The sequence below is a fragment of the Zootoca vivipara genome, chromosome 12 (genome assembly GCF_963506605.1).
Source record: "Zootoca vivipara chromosome 12, rZooViv1.1, whole genome shotgun sequence".
NCBI classification, from domain to species: domain Eukaryota; kingdom Metazoa; phylum Chordata; class Lepidosauria; order Squamata; family Lacertidae; genus Zootoca; species Zootoca vivipara.
The window spans coordinates 50110253-50132137 of record NC_083287.1 but is presented as its reverse complement, the minus strand read 5'-3'; the positions used below and the strand labels follow the sequence as shown (position 1 = coordinate 50132137).

Sequence of the window (21885 nt, the reverse complement as noted above, 5' to 3'; positions counted from 1 at the left end):
TGAAATGCAACCGATAGCATTTAATTAAAAACACAAACAGTCTCGCAAAGAAGCGTTACCATTAAAATGCTGGCAGGAAGTAGGAACTTCATCAAAGGAAAGAAAATTAAGCATCCTGCCTCTGCTTGGTTTTTCTCTGTCTTCCTCGATGGTGATAAGTCACAAACAAACTTGAAAGCTTCGTTATCCCTTCATTGGCTTGCATTCAGAGTTTGCATTCATGACGGTGTCCAAGCAGATGACTCCATCTCTCCTGCTCTAAACTCCCCCTTCACTGCACCACTGATCTCCAGCAGAAATATTATTGTCTGGGACCTTGGAGAGTGCAGTAAAGGCAGTCGATGCTGGGCTGCCTGGACCTGTGTAAGTGAAGAGCTCTCTATTCATCTACAGGAAAATATCCACAGATCACACGCTAAGCACACGCTTCACATGCAGAAATTTCCTGCCTTCAGTTGCCAACTGAAAAGGACCTGAGGTCACTGGGGATGGGAAAGATTCCCATCTAGGTCTTTGGAGAGTTGCTGCCAGTCAGAGCAGGCAGTACCGGTCTAGATGGCATTGAGTGGTGGCCAAGCTTTCTATCCAGGAAGGTTATTTGCCATGACTGATCTTCTCATTGAGGAACTCCCCGCCACAAGTTTCCAGTAGCCATAGGGGTTTCCTGAAAAGTGCGCGCTTGAACAACACGGCATTAAGGAATTTGCAAATTTGGCAACAACTGCCTGTCAACACACAGCCAGCCAAACCAACCCACTCACCTGAGCACCTGTTTTTCTTTAAGAAGTTGCTACTGCGTTTCACCATTGGGCCAGTTTCTTTGGCTGATTACCTCTCGCATACCAAAATCTGGTCCTATCGAAGTTGAGCACTAGGGATTTCCTCCTACCCAACCAATGAAACACTAGAATCAAAGCCAAATTTTATATGCATTCTAATTTTCCAAGTTCACCCCTAATGCTGAAATCCAAAATGCTGAGAATCCAGTTGTAAACCTTTACATTTCTGGGCAGGGGGTCTTACATTCACCCACTGTCGAAAATTCACAAAGGCAGCTATCCTATACAGTACCTGGTGTTAAGTCCAATTGAACTCAGTGGCACTGACTTCTGTAAAAGTACAGGGAATTTAGAATGTTGGTTTCTGGTTCTCCAGAGTCATTTGTTTGAGAACTTGAAATCACACACACACACACACACACACACACACACACACACCAGAAATATAAAGTTTATTTGAGTATATGTGTACACCCTATCTTGTTGGCTTGGAGCTTAGTTTCAGCCTTTTCCTCATCTTAAAAAGCACCATTTATTATCAGATGTTCTGCAAACATACACACAGAGTCAGTGTGAAGGGGTGGCAACACTCAGGAATCTGCTGATGGCCCACACTCCAGGTGGAGTCCCACTGACAAGAGCCCCCTGGACATGCTGGATTGCAGAGGTAGTTTAATTGAGGGATGGGAGCCCATGTAGGAGAACTTGCCCAAGGCCTTCTGAAACCTTGGAGCTGATGCCATATGCATAACCCCTTGGCAGCTATTACAAATATAGAACCAGCCATTGTTCTTGGGTTTCACCAGTTTTGACCCTGCTTCTTAAAGCATTTCATTGATCCCCATGTGGTTGAGGACTGGAACCTTAATACCTCATTTACAAACAACATCGGGTGCAAGCCAAACCTTCTGGAATTAACGGCAAACGTCCCATTGAGATTATCAGAACCACACCAGATTAGTAGGGGGGAAAACGTATGGAAGAAATCGGAATATAAGGATGGAGCAGTCTTTACTTTCACATTGCACAGAGAGGGGCAGACTCCCTGCCTCATTTCACTAGTCTTACCGGAATTATTTTCATTTCCCTCAGACTTCCAACAGATGTTTTGCCTGAGCTGGAGCCTCCAAATTCTCTCCGAATTTCACTACAAGTGAAATTCGATGGGAACTCTACCTATGCCATGCATTCACAACTGGGAGATACTTGGGGTGGGTGTCTTGTAGATGCTACTAGTACTGACTTTTAATACCCGTACAATGCTCTTGCACTTTCGTATCTCATCCTATAACCTGCTAACCTTTGTCTCCTTAGGTTTGAAGACCATCGTAGGTGCCCTTATCCAGTCAGTTAAGAAACTTGCCGATGTGATGATCTTGACCGTTTTTTGCTTGAGTGTTTTCGCCCTCATAGGGCTCCAACTCTTCATGGGAAATCTGAGGCAGAAGTGTGTCCGGAGGTTTAACACCACCATTAACGGCACATTCTTACCGGACGACGCAAGGTGGCCATCCTTAGATGCTTTTTTAAATGATACAGGTAAGCTGATCTCTTCGCTTCTGTGTTGTTGTTTTTTTACCAAATGCAAGTTTCTTCATTTCCATTTATTATGAAAATAAATAAATCCAAGTTTGACACCATGGGAAGCTCAGAGTTCTGTGCCAAGAAGGCTCAGCATTATGCTTGGAAACATTTAAAAGGCCAACTATCAGCTTTTAGCAGTGTTTGTTTGTTGGGATACTTCCAGAGGTGCCTTATCCTATATGAAGTCTCCTAGATGCTAAGATCTTCAGAGAATGTTTTGTTTTGGGTCCTTCTGCTGTCTGGGCTAAGGTGGGATAAGGAGTGATAAGGAGCAGGGCCTCCTCTGTGGTGGCTTCATAGCCAAGGAAGCCAGTTGGAACAGCTCACTAGGGATATTTAGGAAGCTGCTGAAAACTTTTCTGTGGGGGCACATTTTTGGGAGCAGAATGGTTGTTGCTGCAACATTATTAGCATTTGCAGAGTGCCAGGGGTCTTGAACCAGAGACTCAGGTGAAGCTGGCCTCCAGTGAGAGAAACAACCAGAGGATGGAACTGAAGATACCAGCTCAGCAAACGTCAGGCTACGAACAGGACCAGTGGAATTGTACCAGTTCCCATAAATGCTTCTGATTCTGGTCTTGTGCCCGAGGAATTCTGTTCCCTGGCTGTATCTTTCCCCACTGATCTATTATCTGGCTTCACTGCCCTAGTGTTTGACTGCCTCACAGTTTCCCCAGGGTTCTGTTCTACAGGAACCCAAGGCTGCCTGGGAGAGCTGGGCAGTGTCCCTCCAAGAGGCCGAGGCAAGAGCTCAAGGCTCACAGAGCACCTTCAGGACCTTGGAGAGCTCCATAGTCACATAGAGGTAGCCTGGTGAGCTGCTGCCTCTAGGAGCACCTTGCTCAAACTGAAGCCTAAAAGATGATGTCTGGATTGTAGTGAAGCAAGCCCCCCTCCCCAGAGGAGGGGACCAGCTGTTAAAGGGCTCTCACCTAATTATGTGAGACACCTGTGTGGCTGAAGAGATGCTCCTGTATCAGACGAGGATAGTATGGTTGCATCTTCTGGTTGGAAAAGTGCTGAAGTTGGTCCTGGCAGTTCTTCACCCAAGAGCCTCGTCCTCCTTTGTGTCCATTGCTCCACGCCTGGCCTCTGGGTTGTGGGTCATGACACTCAGCTTTAAAACCTGATTGCGGCTGCATGCCTCCAAGCTGCCACCCATTGCCATGCGATCTTGGCTGCCGTGGTGTTTATTGGCTTGTTGGTTTTAAGATGTTTTCTGATATGATTGCTGTATTGTAGATTTGAGTCTTTGTTAGCTCCCGTGAGATACTGCTTATAGGCTAGCTGGCAGGGCTGTAGCTTTAGGATGAATGGGTGAATGAAACAGTTTGAAATCTTTCAGGATTTGAAGGCAGAGCAAGATGGCAAGAGGGTTAAACAAAGGGCAATTAGTTCACAAAAGAAAGCAGCTCAGAGGATCAAGTATTTGTATCTCGCTATGGCCCGGACATTAACAGAAGCCAGTAGGCAAGTTAGTTGCTCCAAGCCCTTGGGATGTGAGTCACCCCTTGGTTGCAGGGCGGGGGCTGAAATGCTGCCTGTTAGGGTTCAAAGGATAGATGAATCAGAGAAACTTTGTCAGAAGTGATTTAAATATGGGGATGCTGCTGTTGCTTTGGGATTGCGGCCCAATTGAGCATCATAAACCACACTTTGGGTGGTATCTAGCAAAGTAGCTATGTTCACACAAGGATTTTCATTTAGGCAGTGGAACTTGCCTTGTCTTTCTCCAAACTCCAAATCTGCACTGAAGGATTGAGGAAACCCCAGAACAGATTTAAATGGTGCATGAGAATGGGGAGGGGAATTTCCATGGCACAGCCAGATATTATTGTGCTAATGTTACCGCTTCATTGGCTCTCACCCTTCATTTCTCTGCCTGCGATAAAACCCTTCTTGTGGCTTTTTCTTTTCTTTTCTGTCCATTGCACGCACCTGTAACTGAACCAGACATGATTTAATGCAAAAAGGGGCAGGGATATAAACGTTTAAGATAAATGATGATAAGAAAGTGAATAGTAGCATCCTTGTCACTTCAAAAATACATGGCATTACCTTCTCCCAATCAGTGGGAACGCTGCATTGATTACACTGCTGCCTATCTACAAACTTCCTGGCCAGCAACAAATATGCAATTCCAGACTCTACATCTAGATCAGTCCCAGTTTTATCAGGACAATGAAACAAGCAAACAAAAGCATTAAAAAGATGCATGTCTAGGCAGGCGTCTTGTGGAAGGGTAAAGAAATCAAATTAATAGATGAAGGATTACAATACTCTGCTACAAAACTAGTCTGTGCAGGAATCCTGAAACAAGAGAACTATTGTGAGAGTGAGTGTCTGATTTAAACAGGAAGTCAGGGCTGGAATAATAATAATAATAATAATAATAATAATAATAATAATAATAATAATAGAGATTCCCTGCTGAACCATGTCTTTGAGGTTTCAATCTCATATCTGTTACTTTCCCTTTATGAATGTATTTAAGAGAGTTGCTGCCTTTAAAAAAAACAAACAAACATTGCTTCTTTTTAATGGCAACACATTCATCCAAACCTCAACAGGAGTGCCATTCCTGGCATGCTAGAAAGGGTACATCTGTTGAATTTCTGCCGGTTGTGCAGCTGTTTAAAAGACAACAAGCCTGGGAACCTGGGTCTCTAACTGGTGGTTCAATACCAACAATTAGTGGATAGCTCAATGAAGATGTCAACTCAGCATGCAGCCACCATGAAAAAGGTGAATTCCATGCTAGAGATCAATAGAAAAGGGAGCTGAAGTAAAAGCTGCCGATATCATCAAGCCAGTATACAAATCTATGATGCAACTGCTTTTGGAATACTGTATGCAGTTCTGATTGCTGTACCTCATAAAGGATACTGTAGAGCAGGAAAAGGTGTAGGAAAGGGCAACCAAGATTATTGTGGCAGGAACAACTCCCCTGAGAGTAAAGGTTACAATATGTAGGACTTTAAAGGTGTTTTTTTCCCCCTTAATGAATGTAGACTCACTTCCATGAACTTGCAGCTGGCATGCTATCACCACACACCATGGAGTAAGCCCCATTGAATCCAGTGGTGCCTAATTCTGAATAGACATGCTTAGGAATGTGCTATGCAATGCTCTGCCATGTAACACTCACAGCCTCTCAATACCTATGCTGGAGAGGCTCATTCTGAATGGTTGTTAGCCAATTGCAGGACAGTGTTTTCCTAGCATTTCATTAACCAAAGGAACAGAACACCTGCTTTGCTTTTGAAACAGCACAGAGCAATCCACTACAGGGTGAATGAATGCAGCCAGCAAGCATGACATTTTTCAACATGGAAACTAAAGGGCTCAGGCAACAGCCCTTGGTGTAAGAACTGGGATAGAATAGAATAGAATAATTTATTGGCCAAGTATCTACCATACTTGGATTTTTGCTTCGACTACACTGCAATGTAAAGAAAAAACGTACCTCATACAAACACTATTCCCCTCACAATACAACAGCACAGCGAAAAGACCCCATACCACCAACTGGCCTCCCTTCCGCCCACAACTACAGATTCAACATTTTGATGGCACAAGGAAAAAAGCTATTCCTGTGCCTAGACGTTTTTGTACATGGAGTCCTGTACCGACGTCCGGATGGGAGTAAATCAAACAAGTGATGACCAAGATGCGAAGGGTCTACAGCAATTCTCTCTGCTCTCTTCCTGACTCGAGCGGCATAAAGTGTCTCTATTGGAGGCAAACTAACACCTGGTGATGTGATGAAACCAGGTCCTGTTTTCACCCGTGAAATGTTAGAGAGTATGGCATCTGTCTGCATCGGGAGACAATGAAGGAGTGTGCCTTTGGGGGTGAGGTCAAGCTATTGGAGGATTGCAGCGCCTGCTGTGGCTGTAGAGACCGATGTGGGAGGTACATGTTTTGTTGTAGCTGGGGCAGGTGAAGACATCCAATTGTACTGCTGTAGACGCACCATGGTGTTTCTTCTGTCTGTGCTCCTCCCAGTGGTCATTCCTCCTCTGATCACTGCTGTGGATACATGACTTGCCTGCCTGTCTCCAGGCACTGTGGTCATCTGCAAGGGATTCCCACATGGCAAGGTGGATGTTGCCAGCCTTCATGTCATGTTTGCAGGCACTTTTGTAAATCAGAAGAAAAATTAGGAGAGAAAATGGGCAGAGAGTCAATATGCACATGGTCAGGAGTTGCGGAAGAGAGGACTCGCACCCTGAACTGGTTAGGCCATTTCATTTCTTATTTCCCTGGCTTTAGTGCTTCATTGTTGTCATGTGGTTGTGTGTGTGGGGGAACAACCCAACAACCCTTTAGGGCAAATATAAGTGGCGGAGCTGAGGAATCAATCATTTTGTAAGTATTGTGTGGAGATGAATGACTTAACATCATTTGAGGGGTATTGATCACGCTACATAATAAGATTCCGCATTTCAATTGCTTGAAGATTGATGTCGCGAATGCAGATAAAGCGAGGAATAGGGACGCTAAATTCGATCAAACGAGGACTAGATTAAGTAAAAGCCTGCCACTGTTCATTAGGAAGTGGTATCTCAGACAGAATCCAGGGAAATGTGAAGAGATGCCCATGCTTGCTCAGGGGATCATGGTCTATTCAAAGAAAGCTAGCATGGAAATAGGGGCCAATGAATGAAGCATCTGGGGCAGACTCCAAATGAAATTCCATAGGGCAATAGCCTTCCCAGGGGACTCAGGTTCAGCCCCAGGGGTTTGTGGGCTTCTGGGAGGAGACCTGGGGTGGGCCAGGTGAATTGTGCTCGGAAATGTACTGGGAGCCAATGTAGATATTTCAAGACCGGTGTTATGTGGTCTCGGCGGCTGCTCCCAGTCACCAGTCTAGCTGCCGCCTTCTGGATTAACCACAGTACCCCTTTACCACAGTACCCCTGCCACAGTGGAGTGTTGAGCATCAAGGAGTGCAGTGGGGGGAGGCAATGAATGTAGGTGCAGGATGGAAGACAGAGAGATAGGCAGGTGTTGGGTGCTCACTGGAGCTTGGGTGAGGGAACAGAGTCTTTCACGTACCCAGTCATTTGGTTTTTCAAGCCCAATGTGTGGGAGTGTGTCACTGATCTCCCCCTCCCCCATCAAAAGTTGTTTTGGTCAATTGTAGTCCAGCAATATTTGGAGGACACGAGGTTGCCTAAGGCTGTCCTAGGATATTGTCACTTGCAAGGCAGTAAGTAATGTTCCTAAATTTCTTCTACTTACCGCTTATAGTTTTAATTCTGTAAATGCAAAATGCTTGGGGCCAAAACAAAAACCCACCCTCACAAAATCTACCCATTCTTTGCCATTTGGGTACTTTTTTGTCTCAGCCAATGTCCCATGCTGGGTCCCTCCCCAACCTGCTCTTTTGAGGAAAACCCAACCCAGAGAAGCAGATAAGTGTCCCATCTTCGAACACACTTCACCTGGCTTTTGGGGGGGGCAGTACCACCCCCAAGACACATCTGAATCCAACTTGAGGAAGAAAAATACCCCCTAAAACTGCCTATGTCAGTTTCTTACTTTGTATTTAAAAACTAACGTACTGAGGTTAAAATACAAACAGCTATTAGCCTCTGAAACTATCAAGTTTTTAGTTTTCCTGGATGAAGGTTAAGACGCAGGACTTTAGAGGATCAATCAGCCATTGCCGGCATTAAGATTCTACACGCTATTTCCTGAACAGAAGTCTGAATGTATATACATCATTGGCTGGCTTGGAACTAATTATATATATATATATATATATATATATATATATATATATATATATATATATATATTGCATAATATTTGAAGAAGAACAATGTTTCGATGGTCAGAGGGGAAATAACACACATACTATATATGGATCCTTTTGTGTGGGTAGACATTACGGTTCTAGGAAAGAAGCTTACAATTCCTGGCCTGCCAACCTGACGATGGAAAATACATCTTGATTGAGATATTAAGGGTACATTTAGTAATAAAGTGGAGTTTAAGATTTATGACTCAGCCTAGATTTATGAGATGTAAATAGCAAAAGGCAAATATGCTGTTTGGCTTAGAGGGAAGCAAAACAGATCAATAGCTGGATGAATCTGAAGTTTGCCATCATTGGGGGGGGGGGGGTTTACAGGGATTTTAAACCCCCAATTGAACTATTTTTTGGGGGGAGTCCCTCCCAATCATAGCTGCCAAGTTTTCCCTTTTCTCGCGAGGAAGCCTATTCAGCATAAGGGAAAATCCCTTAAAAAAAGGGATAACTTGGCAGCTATGCTCCCAATGCCCTTGACTGAATAGCCACAATCTAGTTTTGCTGTGCAAAAGCAGCATCCCATCCTGTGACCTGTCTATATATTGGGTTCAAGATACCTGAAATATTGTTCCAACCATTATATACTGGGGCTGTGCCCTTTGTCACCTGCCCTGCCCTGGATTCATTCAGTTTGGGGACAGGGCTAATGGTTTTTTTAAAAGGTTTTTTAAAACCTTTAAAAACTTGATTTGAACCCTAGTTTAAAATTGGTTCAGGGAAGGAGTGACACAGCTCCTTAGCAAGTGGCTTCCCCTTTGTGCAGTGAAGCTGCTCGCGAAGGAGAAGTCCCATGCGCAGACTGATTTCCCTCACCATGGTTTATGCTCTGTAGTACATGTGAACGAGACCATTAATTAAAAATAAAACAGGCCCTGCACACAAGTTTGCAACCTAATCGTTCGCAGGGAACGTTGCCTCAGTGATCGTTGAAGCAATTCTGAAAGGTTGACCGGTATTATTACAGGTAGCTGTGAGGGGAAGGAGAGCTTTTCTAAGGTGACTCAGTGACTTCATAGTCAATAATGGTTGAGGGAGACTCTGCTAGTTCTTTTGACAAGTGACAGGAAGTTTTTGTCTGTGATTGTCCTGCGATGGGAGTTTCTTTGCAATCTCAAAAGGCCATCTGGCCTCACCTACATAATTTCCTTCCTGGCATCTTTTCTGCATTGCATGAGGCAGTCGAAATCCTTGTGACTAAGGGTTCCTTGTCGTTTGAAAGGCTGCCTTTCGGATCCAATTATTCCGGCTAGAAGTGCCAGCCAGTTTTGCACCTTGGCTTGAGACGAGGCTGAGATACCTGCTGGAGGGGATGAGCGTTTCTTGATCGGTGGGAAACCTGTTTCTGATAAATCTGTCTGGAAAGCTAGGAGGCTTTCTGCAACGCCAGAAGTGGGATAGGAAGTCAAGGAACATCGAGGGTCTGGCAACTGCTGGGTAACATCCCTGTTTGCTCAAATGCTCCCACATCACAAGTCTGACGGCTGGCCTTTAGCAAAGGAATCTCAAATCATATTCTTGGAAACTGTGCATGTCAAGGAGAGAGAACTTGCAGTTGTGCAACACTGGTTACGCCTTTTTCCGCCAAGGGAGTTTATGGTAGCTGAGGCTGGTTGAGGCCTTGCTTTTAGAGAGAGGTTAGTCAAAGCGAATTGAAACTGCTCGATGCCTGTTTTTGTGGGGAATTGTGGCAACCAGGATTGGCTGAGGCCTGTGTGTATGTGTGTGTTGTAGTTGAATTTGATATAACAAACCCTTACAGACGCTCCAATAAGTGTCCCTATATTCCAAGGAAAGTTTTGGATCTACAGAAGCTGCCCTGGTTTCGGATTTGATCCCACAATGCCCTGCTTTCCCTTAGGGTGTCCCTATTTTCACTGGATAAATGTTGGAGGGTATCCCCTTAACGTGTTCACAAGAGCACATGGAGACTTCAGCTGCAGAGGAAGAGTTGTGGGCACCTGCAAATGCCCATCCTGGCCCCACCCCAATGCCCCTGCAGAGCTGGGCCTGAAAGGGGCTTGCAAACGTGTTTAGCTGAACGTGCTTATAAGCCTTTTCCTGTTCAGGAACCATTGATAATACAGGAGTCGTTCTCACAGGGAAGGCTTGTAAGCGCATTCCCTTCATGCACACTTCCAAGCCTCCTTTAGACTTTCTTGGTGAATGCAGGAAACTTGGGGTGTAGCAGGGACTTTCCTGTTCCCCTCCCATCCAGTTTAAGCCCTCATGATCTTTTGAATGGACGAATACAGTGTTGGTTTAATGTTGCCCTATCTGCAGCATCGGTTCCTGACCTAAAGGTACATATACTAGGCTGCCAAGGAGACAAGCAATTTGCAGGGCAGAACTGCACACATGGGGTGCGCTTAACCCTTCTGTTGCCAGCTGCTCATTGGTTACAATCCAGCCCACATCTCTTGCTGGGTTCTCGGATCTTTGTCTGCCACCAGATGCCATAATATTTCGACCAACCCATTATTGCAGAATTAGGTGAAAGGCTAACATAGACGAAATTAGGATCGCATCATTTTGGACTGCAGGTTTGTCTCATTCTGCAGCGTTCCCCCATGATAAAATCCAATCTAGCACGTCATGGAGAAATGTTTGCCATAGCCCCCTCTGATATTCTCGTTAATTTTTTCTTGTGGGAGAAGCACTGGAACTATGACATCGGCGCACTTGCAGGTGCAATCCAGATTTCTGCTGTCTCAATCTACCACATTCTGTGTCGTGCAGGGGTTGGCAACAGGGTGCCCTTCAGATGTTGTTAGACTACAAGCCCCATCATCCTTGCCCCCTGGCCATGCTGGCTGGCGATGATGGGAATTGGAGTCCAACAGCGTCCAGAGGTTCCCCTGGTGTAATATATAGATCGGCTTAGAGCCAATCTTATACATCTTGTTGAGTGAGGTAATAGAACCCTGCAATGGTGGTAGTGGACATCAGCACAGGACAGAGGTGATTTTCAGTTCCCCAATGCAAGAACTAGTGCCCCAGGAACAAAGGTCTTTTTATATAGATAATGTTTTATTAATTTTCCAAAAATAACAAAAATAAAAACAACAACAATGCAAAAAAACAAGCAAATTGACTTCCCTCTAGTCCCTTCCTTGGTTCTATTATTTATCAACATACTGCATGTCCATTGTTAAATTTAAAATCTATTTAAATTACCTATCATCCATTCATAAGAAATTCACGAGTAATCTTAAAACCCTGCTAATGTATTAACCTGTGTACAATGCTTCTGTATATATGCAACAAACATCTTCCATTCTTCTTTAAATTCCTTGTCGCCTCTTCCTCTTAGTCTCATTGTCAATTTTGCCATTTCAGCATATTCCATTAATTTAACTTGCCAATCTTCTTTAGCTGGGGCACCTTCTTTTTCCCAATGTTGTGCTAATAAAATCCGTGCGGCCGTAGTTGCATACATAAACACATTCTTTCAGAAACAAAGGTCTTGACTGTGAAGTCTGTACCCTTCATTGCTAGCTTTCTAATTCCAGAGAGGTTTGCTGTTTTGTTTTGAACACTAAAGCGGTACAGTCTCTTTTGCCACCCCAGGGCTCTGCCACTTCATTCCGCTGTGTTTTGTTGGCAAGGCCCTCATTCAGCCCATAAGTGGAAGTGTCCCCAAATAACAGCCCCTTGTTTTTGTGTCGAGCTAGAGTGATTCGCCCCTTTGAATGGAAGGGGGACAGCTAGCACTGCCGTTTTATCTTTTATCTCTCCCGTAGCTGGTATGAGGCTGCTTTCTGAACATTCCTTCCTGCCGCGGTCATGCTGTTATGCTTTATAGGCGCCTTGCTACATCCAGAGACAGCTAAGTTTCACTCAACACCATCACACCCAACATCTAGCTCCTTGGGTGGTGGGGGGATAGATGGGAAGAATACTACTAAAAAAAAGAAGTTGTTTGTTATTGATTATGAAACAATGCAGCTTATCTGGAAGCAAGCTGCTGTTCGGGTCCTTTTGTATTATTCATTGCTGAGATGAAAGGCTTTCTTTTTTTTTTTTTTTAGCAGAACCTTCAGCTCAAAATGAGGGTGCAAAAGATTCCCGAATTTTCTTTCTTGCTCATTTCACTTGCATCCCAGCATTTAGTCTGTTGAAGGCCACCATTTTTCCATGAGCCATGGGCAGAGTGAGGGCAGGAAGTTTGGCCTTCATTCTGCCCGGCTTCAGGATGGCAACCCATGGAAGTGTAGTGTTATTCTGAAGCCAGTCAAGAGTGAGGGATTATTTTTATTTCTTTAAGAAAGGCGAGCGAGGACATTGCTCTCAGTTTGGAAGCACCATGCAACAGCATTCTGAAGACAGAGTGAGGGCAGTAACTCCTGTCCTCACTCCGCTGGGGGGAAAATGGCAGCTGTTAGCTTTTAAGATGCCAGGAAGTACTATAGGAAGTTCACCCCCCCCCCTGCCCATTGCTCCCCTTCACTCCCCCCTTAAATATTGTTCCTGCAAATGAATGGTGAAATATGGAGGGATAGCATTTTGGCTTAGCCCAGGCATCCCCAAACTCCGGCCCTCCAGATGTTTTGGCCTACAACTCCCATGATCCCTAGCTAACAGGAGCAGTGATCAGGGATGATGGGAATTGTAGTCCAAAACATCTGGAGGGCTGAAGTTTGGAGATGCCTGGCTTAGCCCTAACTAGTTGGTGATGGAAGTCATGGGCCAGAAGAAATCCTTAAGAAATGTCTCTGTGGGCTTTTGTTTGTTCGTTACATCTCTTTTCTATTGACTATGCTATGAAGGCAAGGAAAAGCCAGGTATTTGCAAAAGTAGGCCGAAGTGTGGATGCGCGCAAGGGATGACACCAAAAGCAGAACTCTCTTTCCCTCTTTCTTGCTCTTCCTTGGCTGGGCAAATGTGCAAGGCGAACTGCATCTGACCATGATCTTGTATTTTGTTTCATTTCCCTTTTAATTTGTATGCCGCCTTTCTGTATTACTACACAACAAGGCAGTTTACAAGCTGAAGAAACAACAAAATAAACAGCAAAAATCACACACCTAATAGCAATCTGATCCGATACAAAAAAAAAGTCACAATAGCTTTAAAATAAGCAACTCATATCAAATAAAGCAATGTTCAACAATCCATTAGGATATAATAATAAACAGTAAAATTAAACATAGCAAATAATCATTGAAGACTTTACACTTAACAATTACAATAAAGAATTACTGAACTATAATCAGTAAAAATAACGGCAAGCCACAATGCATAAAATACCACGAAACATGCAAAATCATGTAAAAGGATCAAGTTGAGAAACAAGAACGCACAGCTTATAAATTTGTGGGTTTTTTTTTTTTTTTAATATCCCTGCATTCCCTTCTTCCCCACTGCTTCTGCTGTTCTCAAAGTCATGGTCTGGGAAAGGCTCCTAGGGCTGGAATGGGTGGGGAAAGGCAGGTGGAAAAAGCCTTTGCCTGATGGACAGCATCATTGTATAGAGGCCTCACCTGTGTTTCCCCTAGAAATCCAGCCCCTCTCCTTATCTGCAGAGCCATCTAAGCACCAGGAGTCTGTGTGCCAGAATCTTATGCAAGGCACCTCTATGGGGGCAATGGACTGGGAACTGTAGTTTGGGGAGGGTGCATAGTTTAGAGATTGCGGCTGCTGCCTTCATAAAAGGGACTGCCCAAGGTATAGGTTCATAGGGTAGATGTTGTGGTATTGTTTTCATATGGTCCTCCACGTTGACAAAATGCACCCTTGCGTGTAGAAAACTACCGTAGTACATCTGGGTGAAAGATTCTAGCCCAGTGCTAGCTTTCTGTGTTGCAAGGAGTTTTGCACCATTCTCCACCTACCGTAACCGGGCCAGTGAAAGACCTCCATTTCTCCCAAGCTTGCTGCACCTTTTGTGAAGGAAACATGCTGGAAATAAACGCTGACTCTGTTTGTGTTGCAGATAACTACTTCAAAAAAGAGGGCACCATGGACGCACTACTTTGTGGCAACAGCACAGATGCTGGGTAAGTAATATTTGATGATAGTGTTTTGTTTTGTTTTTAATTTAAAAATTATCTTTATTTAATATTAAACATATTATCCATAAAATTAACGTAACTCAACATAAATCAATACAAATCAACATAACTCAAATACAGGTCAAAATTGTACAAAAGAACCAACTTATAATAAAACAGGGAAAGGAAAGAAGAAAAAGGAGAAAATAGAGGGGGGGGGAGAAAAAAGAAAAAAATACCACAAAAAAAACCACCAATATACAATAAAAAGTGAAAGAAACTATATTTGATGATAGTTAAGCAAAAGTATTATTACACCTTTTTAATGAGGTAGCACTTAGCACTTAGTTTCTATGTTGGCACGGGCATTCCTTCTGTCTAAATTATGTCTTTAAAACAGTAAAATACAGCCTCTATAGGAATGTTGTTAAAAACGGAGCAACTGAAACACCCATGTTAGGGCGCATATATATATATATATATATATATATATATATATATATATATATATATATATATATATATTGCCCCTCCCCCCTCAAATATAGTTATTAGTTCAGCTCTGTCCTACTTACAGGAGAATGGAGATTTCCTCTTCTAAGGGTCAGCAATAATAGACATGGCGGTGGTGGTGAATCTTTCAGGCATGATAATGCAATTTTCCAAACAGTGGGGGAGGAAGAGTGATGTGTCTTGCCAGTTCAAAGCCGCATTCTTTCGGAGTCTTATTACCAGTTCTTTCTTTAGCCATTCATTTCTTTTTTTTTCCTCCTGGAAACTTGATAATGTGTTTGATGTTGTGGATTAGTGCCTTTAAAATAATAATAATAATAATGAAAAAATATGAAAGAAAAAGAAACGGGGTGGGGGGGATAAAAGTGAAATGTGGGAGTGAGACATCAGAAATACAAGGGAGAGACTGATTGATGATTAATTCTAGTGTTCTACCTCGGGAGACGAGGGAACAGGCTTGTGTTCTTTAATGTCCTTTGGAAATCACTGAAATGGCAGTTGATTCTGGAGGTCTAAAAACTGTGGCTGCTTCGGAGACCGGCAGGTGCCCTCTTAGAAACATAGGGAGCTGCCATGTGCTGAGCCAGACTGCTGGGACTAGCCCTGTGTTCCCTACACGGACTGGCAGTGGCTCGCAGCAGGTTTTTCCCAGCCTGTCCTGGAGATGCTGGGGATTGAACCGCAGACCTTCTACATGCAAAGCAGATGCTCTGCCCCTGAGCTACAGGCACTTGAAGGCTCCTCTGCATGTTCAGTGAAGGAACTTTGTGCAAGGAAGCATTGCAGGAGCAGACTCTGTCCTCACACTACGCATGTTCCTCAAACATCTTTAATATGTCTTAGTATGTGTAATGCAATTTCATTCACAAAGAATGGATGGTACTGGAGAAAGGAGGTGGCAGTTGGAAATTGGCAGTTGGCAGTTGGGAATTTTTCCTATTAGCTCTATCCTGACTGTGAAGATGAGAGCAGTTTGTAAATAATACTTGTTGTTCAAGGGTTGGCAGCCTGAGAAGTAAAGATTTATTTTCAACCATTTGTGTAAGGCATATACAGTGGTACCTTGGTTCTTGAACATCTCAGTCGACAAATGTTTTGGCTTTCAAACGCCATAAACCCAGAAGTAAATGCTTTGGTTTTTGAACATGCCTCGGAAGTCGAACATGCCACGGGGCTTCCATATTGAGTTTTCCGTTTTGAGGCTTCCGTACTGAGTTTTTGGTTTTTGAATGTTTGGGAAATCGAACGGTCTTGCAGAACTGATTACGTTCAAAAACCAAGGTAGCACTGTATATATTTACAGTGGTACCTTGGTTCTCAAACTTAATCCGTTCCAGAATTCCATTCCAAAACCAAAGCGTTCCAAAACCAAGGAGCGCTTTCCCATAGAAAGTAATGCAAAATGGATTAATCCGTTCCAGACTTTTAAAAACAACCCCTAAAACAGCAACATGAATTTTGCTATCTAACGAGACCATTGATCCATAAAATGAAAGCAATAAGCAATGTACTGCAGTCACGCAGTCAATCAATCAGTAGCTGAACTGGGTTCCACACAGTCACAAAAATAAAACAAAAAAGAGCCACAAAAACGTAAAATACAGTGGTACCTCTACTTACGAATTTAATGCGTTCTGAACACACATTCGTAAGTCGAAAAAAATTGTAAGTCGAATCCCATAGGAATGCATTGGGAGAAAAAATTCGTAAGTAGAAGCAGCCCTATCTAAACTGCATCCAAGATGGCAGACAGAGCTCCATTCGTAAGTAGAAACATTCCTAAGTAGAGTTATTTGTAAGTAGAGGTACCACTGTAAATAGAAAAAACAGGCAGACCTCAGCGTAACGCTCAAAAGGGAAGTGCAGCACTCAAATCGGAAGCTTAACACTCAAAATGGAGCACGTTCGGCTTCTGAAAAAGGTTTGCAAAACAGAACACTTACTTCCGGGTTTGCAGTGTTTGGGTTCCAAGTTGTTTGAGTACCAAGGTGTTTGAGAACTGAGCTACCACTGTAACATGCCTGCCAAGTCTCCCGTTTTTCATGGGGAAACCCCCATTTTTAAAGCCGTTTCCCGCTGTTGTCCCGAATGGTGAAATATCCCATAATTCCCCCGGATTTTCAAAAATTGGGCAGAGCAGCACTGGAAGTCACTTCTACATATGTCCAGACATGTGTAGAAGCGACTTCCGGTGCCGCTCTGCCCATGTCTGGGCACCGGAAATTGGGCAGTGCCAGCACCGGAAGTCGCTTCTACGCATGTCTGGACCATAGCTGCCAAGTCTCCCGTATTCCCCGGGAAACCCCTGTTTTTCCAGCTGTTCCCAGCTGAAAAAAACGGTTTTTTTTTTTCCCGGTTTACTTACCGGCCAGGGGAGGCTCCTTCTGCGCATGTCTGGAGTCTCTGGACATGCGCAGAAACGTTTTCTGGTGCGGTGGCCATTTTTGAACTGGGCGGAGCATGCTCAGAAGCGACTTTTGATGCTGCTCTGCCCAGTTCCAAAATGGCGGCAGCGCTACTTCCGGTCTGCTATCTGCTACTTCCGGTCCGGTCCCTTATTTTTCTGGCAGGAACTTGGCAGGTATAGTCTGGACATGCATAGAAGCGACTTCCAGTGCAGCGCTGCTGCTGATCCCGGATTTTTCAATCCGGGAGTTGATGGGTATGCACTGTAATCACAAATAACTAGCATTATATGCTTGGCACCTCCCTCCCTACAGTCAGGGACTACCCTGCACAGATATTCATTGAAATGAAAGGTGGTACCTACACCCATGAAAGAGCAAGTTTAAAAATGTAAACAATACGTGGATTTCATTCATGCCTGGTCTGGCCTCTCAGGGTTGCCACCTTTTCTGTGGCAAGGCTCCTGGGCCTTTCACAGCTGCAGGGCACGCAAAAATTCAACAGGTGAAATTCCCACTGGCAGGCCTGCGTACCTCAGTTGGTTAGAGTGTTGTGCTGATAATGCCAAGGTTGCAGGTTCTGTTCCCATGCATGAATTCATGCATTGCAGACTACATGACTCTACAGTTCTACAAGTCTAGTTTTTTGGCATTTTGCCACAGTTAAAAGTGCAGGAGCCGTACTCTTTACAGGAGGGGAATTGCAACCTGGAAACCTGTTTCTATGGGCACTAGAGAGGCATTTGCCTTCTGCCCCTTCTGAAATTGTCAAGAAAGCTTGGTTGGCAAACCCCAAGGAAAGGAATGAAGCCACTGGGGCAACTTGAAGATGTAACAAGAGAGCACCTTTGGCAAGGGCATCCTAGCTATGGTTGCTATAGAAACCTTAATTGCCATTATCCTCTCTTGGACCCTCATTTTCATTTATAGATTGAGACCAAAGTGAATTTTATGTTCTATAGGATGGAACATCTTTCTTCCTCAGTTTCAGATGTATTGTTTCACCTCAAGTTTATAAATACGAGTAATTTAGGAGGAGAATGAGGCCTTAGAAAATTCTCCAGTGAACCTCAACGTTATTTTTAAAACCTCCTTAGGGAACTATTTCTGTTGTTGTTGTTGCTGCTGCTGCAGCGTTTCATTAGAAAATCCCTATAAGCACATTAAAAAAAAAAATCAGGCACCTGTTAGACACTCTGCAGAGGTAGAATTAAAGAATTGCTTTTTGCAGTTTGCACTAAAAGCCCTCTTGGAATTTGGTGTGTAACTCAAAAGAGAGAACTTATTTGTTAAGAGTAGCTAGCCATTGATTCATCAGATTCTGGTGCCTGGAGGCAGGTTGAAGGGTGACTTGGCGGGTGGAGCTGGGCGGATTCAGGCAGGTCATGTGAGTAGGGATGCTTGAGAATTCGTTCTTTGCAAATTCCAGCGTCCTGCTGGGTTCATCACATTCTGTTGCTGTTTGTGATCAGCCAGTTGCCACCAAGGAGCTCACAAACAGGGAAACAGCTGTCCCCTCCTGTTTGTCCCTCGTGGTACTCGGGGATACAGTGCGTCTCAACATGGAAGTTCCACTTCGCTATTATGGTTAATGGCTATTGAATTTGTCCATGAACTTGTCTAATCCTTTTAAAAAGCCATCTGTGCTAATTATGTTTGCCTCATACAGTAGAGGTTGATATCAGGGATATACAATCTCTGTTGCTGATTTGACTAAAAAAGCCTTTTTTTAAAAAAGTGTCCAGCCCACATTGTTGAGTACAGCCTGATGGATGGGTGGGCAGGCTGATGCTGTTAACTGTCCTTAATCAATAGCACTGTACTTTTTTTATTGTGATTAATTGTATGGTGTCCTGTGGATGTTCTTCTGGAAAGATGTAAAAGGAAAACGTTCGCATTGCCACTCCTTGTAAATCAGAAGATTTTGATAACGTGACAGGCTCGTCCCTCCCCCCCCCCCCCCCCGGCGTATAAGTTGTCCAGAGTATATTTGCTAGAAAATCCAAAAGCAGAGACTTGGCTAAACCCTTTTGGATTCTGTAAAACCCTTTTGGATTCTGTAAAACCCTTTTGGATTCTGTAAAAAAGAGCAACAGTTTTCCAGCTGCATTCCAGGGAACCCAGGGCTTTTGCAGAAGCCTTTTGAGGGTTCCTCAGTGGAAACATGATTCCTGAAAGACAGATTGCCCAGTCTCTACCAGTGTTGGGTTATTCTGGCTCATCAGTCTCTGTCATTTTTGGACCTTGAGCCTACATAACTCCAGCCTACAGAACAGAAGTATTCTGAACTGCTAAATGAATGGGGAGAAGGGACAGAAAACTATGTCCACAGCATCCCATCCATCCACTTGAAACAAAAATGAAGTGTCTGCCCCAAATTGCTGTCTGCGAACTGGAGTTTTGATACAGCCCTACATGAATTAGAGAAGGGGAGGAAATTTGATTTTCTTTGCACTTATTATTATTATTATTATTATTATTATTAAAATTAAACTTTATTACAATATACAACATTTTCTTTGCACTTTAATGAGGAACTACCTCATTCACAGTTTTCGAAGCAGCAGGATAAGCAGAAAACAATTATCCTTTGAGATTCGCATACTCCAGATTTTGCAGTGCAGTTCTCCAGTCAAATATTGTGTACAAACATGTATCTATTAGGGCAAAATGTGTATAAAAATACATGCATTTGAGAAAATAACATACAAGATCCATTATATTAGGGGATATGGCTTGCAAAAAAAAAAGTTGGGTGTTGGGATAAATTCTCACTAAAATGCTGATCAATTTTCATGATAAAAGAAGTAGTCACAAATTGCTACAGAAATGTGGAGAACTAGTATTGGGAAAATGAAAGAAATCAAAATTGGCAGATTCGTCCATCCCGATATGTGACCTGAGTGATATTTAATGTTCTAGGGCAGGGGTCCCCAGACTACGGTCCGCGGGCCAGATGCGGCCCAATTGGCCTCCCAATCCGACCTGCGACGACCCCCGCCGCCCGCTGCCACCGCCCGCTCTTGCGGCGCGCTGCAAGGCGGCGCGATTCCAGATCTGAAAAAAAATCACCGAAAATCGTTTCTGCGCATGCGTATGAGCCTCTCCCGACCCAGAAGAGGTCATTTCTGGTGCACTTCCGGGTCGGGGGAGGTGCACTTCTGGGTCGGGGGAGGCCCATACGCATGCGCAGAAACAATTTTCAGCGATTTTCCCGGCCTGGAAGCGCGCCACCGCGCCAGTAAATGGGTTTGCGCATGCGCACTGGCACGCACTCCCCCGCCCTCCGGCCACCGGCCCAAAAGCGGTCACCGGCCCAAAGGTGGGTAAGTCTGGGGACCCCTGTTTGGGCGGCCACCGGCCCAAAAGGCGGGTAAGTCTGGGGACCCCTGTTCTAGGGCCCTTGGATAGAAAACAGATCACTAGTTGAGAGGCAGTAGAAAATGATGCGGTAGCATGATAAGATGAAGCCATTGTTACATACGGGTCAATTCAGAACTCTAGCAGGGGATGGAGGAGTGATATCTTTTCTGGGACTGTCCAGACCATGTAGCCAGCAGGTGGCAGGTTGGTTCAGGTGGCAGCATTTAGGGGACAAGGGACGTCAGGAATTGTGGTTGTTGCAGCGAGACAGACAGGTATTGGCTCTAGCATGGGAGGGTGAGTACCATTTGCGGCAAAGTTTTGTGTGCTAGTGCTGTCGGGTTTTTTAAATTTTTATTTTTTAAAAAAATATTATTCAATGACTCCGTTGCACATCAAACCAAACCTCCAAACTGAGAATTTTCCCCACCAGTAGCCTTTATTGCTTATTGCTTCTCTCCCTGCAGTTCATGTCCGGACGATTACATCTGTCTAAAGGCTGGTGATAATCCTGACTTTGGGTACACAAGCTTTGATACCTTTGGCTGGGCCTTCCTCTCCTTGTTCCGCCTCATGACGCAGGATTGCTGGGAACGCCTCTATCAACAGGTAGAAGACTGATTTGTCTGGTTGCTTTTGTTTCTGGATAACCTTCTCCTTTAACACATCACAGACTCTATGGGCTTTCCATTTAGGAAAGGAGGAAACTTGTCTCCCAGGTACAAATTATTATTATTATGCTATTTATCACCCACCCTTCATACTAAGGTGGGTTAAAACAATTAAAACCCAATATAAAAAACAGTTTAAAGCAGCTTACAATCACAAAAATAAGGTGGGTCCTAAAAATATACACTCCAGGTGTCAAAGGACAGGTTAAAGCGGTGAGCCTTTAGCCTTTGCCAGAAGCTGTATAATGAAGGTGCCAGATTAACCTTCCACAGCTTAGGGGCCAACACAGAAAAGGCCCTCTCCTGGGTTGCAATCTCCCCTTCAAGCTTATGAGGGTGGTAGACCAACCAAGAGAGCCCCCTCCACTGATCTTGGCACCCTATAGTCTGTAAGGAAGGAGACGGTTGTTCTGGTATTTGGGAGCTAAGTCACTTATATCATGTCCTAGGAAAGTTGAGACGGGGGAAATACCTGGAACAGGATTTTTTTTCCATTTCCACCATATGAACAATGTCAAACACAAATATGAATTTCCCAATGTAGTTTGTGGACTGCATTTGTTGTTCCTTCAGTATCATTTCCCACAAGATAAATCCCACGGTATATGTTCCTTCCAGCCATTTATTTTGACTTGTTGACTCAGTCATAACAAACATGAAACCACATTGTGTCGCTTCATAATAAGACTGGAAGATCAGGTGCGTTTAAACCTATCTTATTAACCAGCCTGTAAATTAAATCTGAATTGTTAGCTGCAA

The 21885-nt window shown here is 44.0% G+C and overlaps 1 protein-coding gene across 1 annotated transcript in view; it reads left to right on the top strand.

Annotated features, from left to right (window-relative positions):
- Positions 1–21885, top strand: part of LOC118091630 (sodium channel protein type 5 subunit alpha-like) — a 298412-nt gene that overhangs the window by 131298 nt on the left and 145229 nt on the right. The window contains exons 7-9 of the mRNA XM_060280924.1: positions 2094–2318; positions 14117–14180; positions 20923–21064. Coding sequence (XP_060136907.1) covers positions 2094–2318; positions 14117–14180; positions 20923–21064 — 431 coding nt within the window. The remainder of the gene's footprint in view (positions 1–2093; positions 2319–14116; positions 14181–20922; positions 21065–21885) is intronic.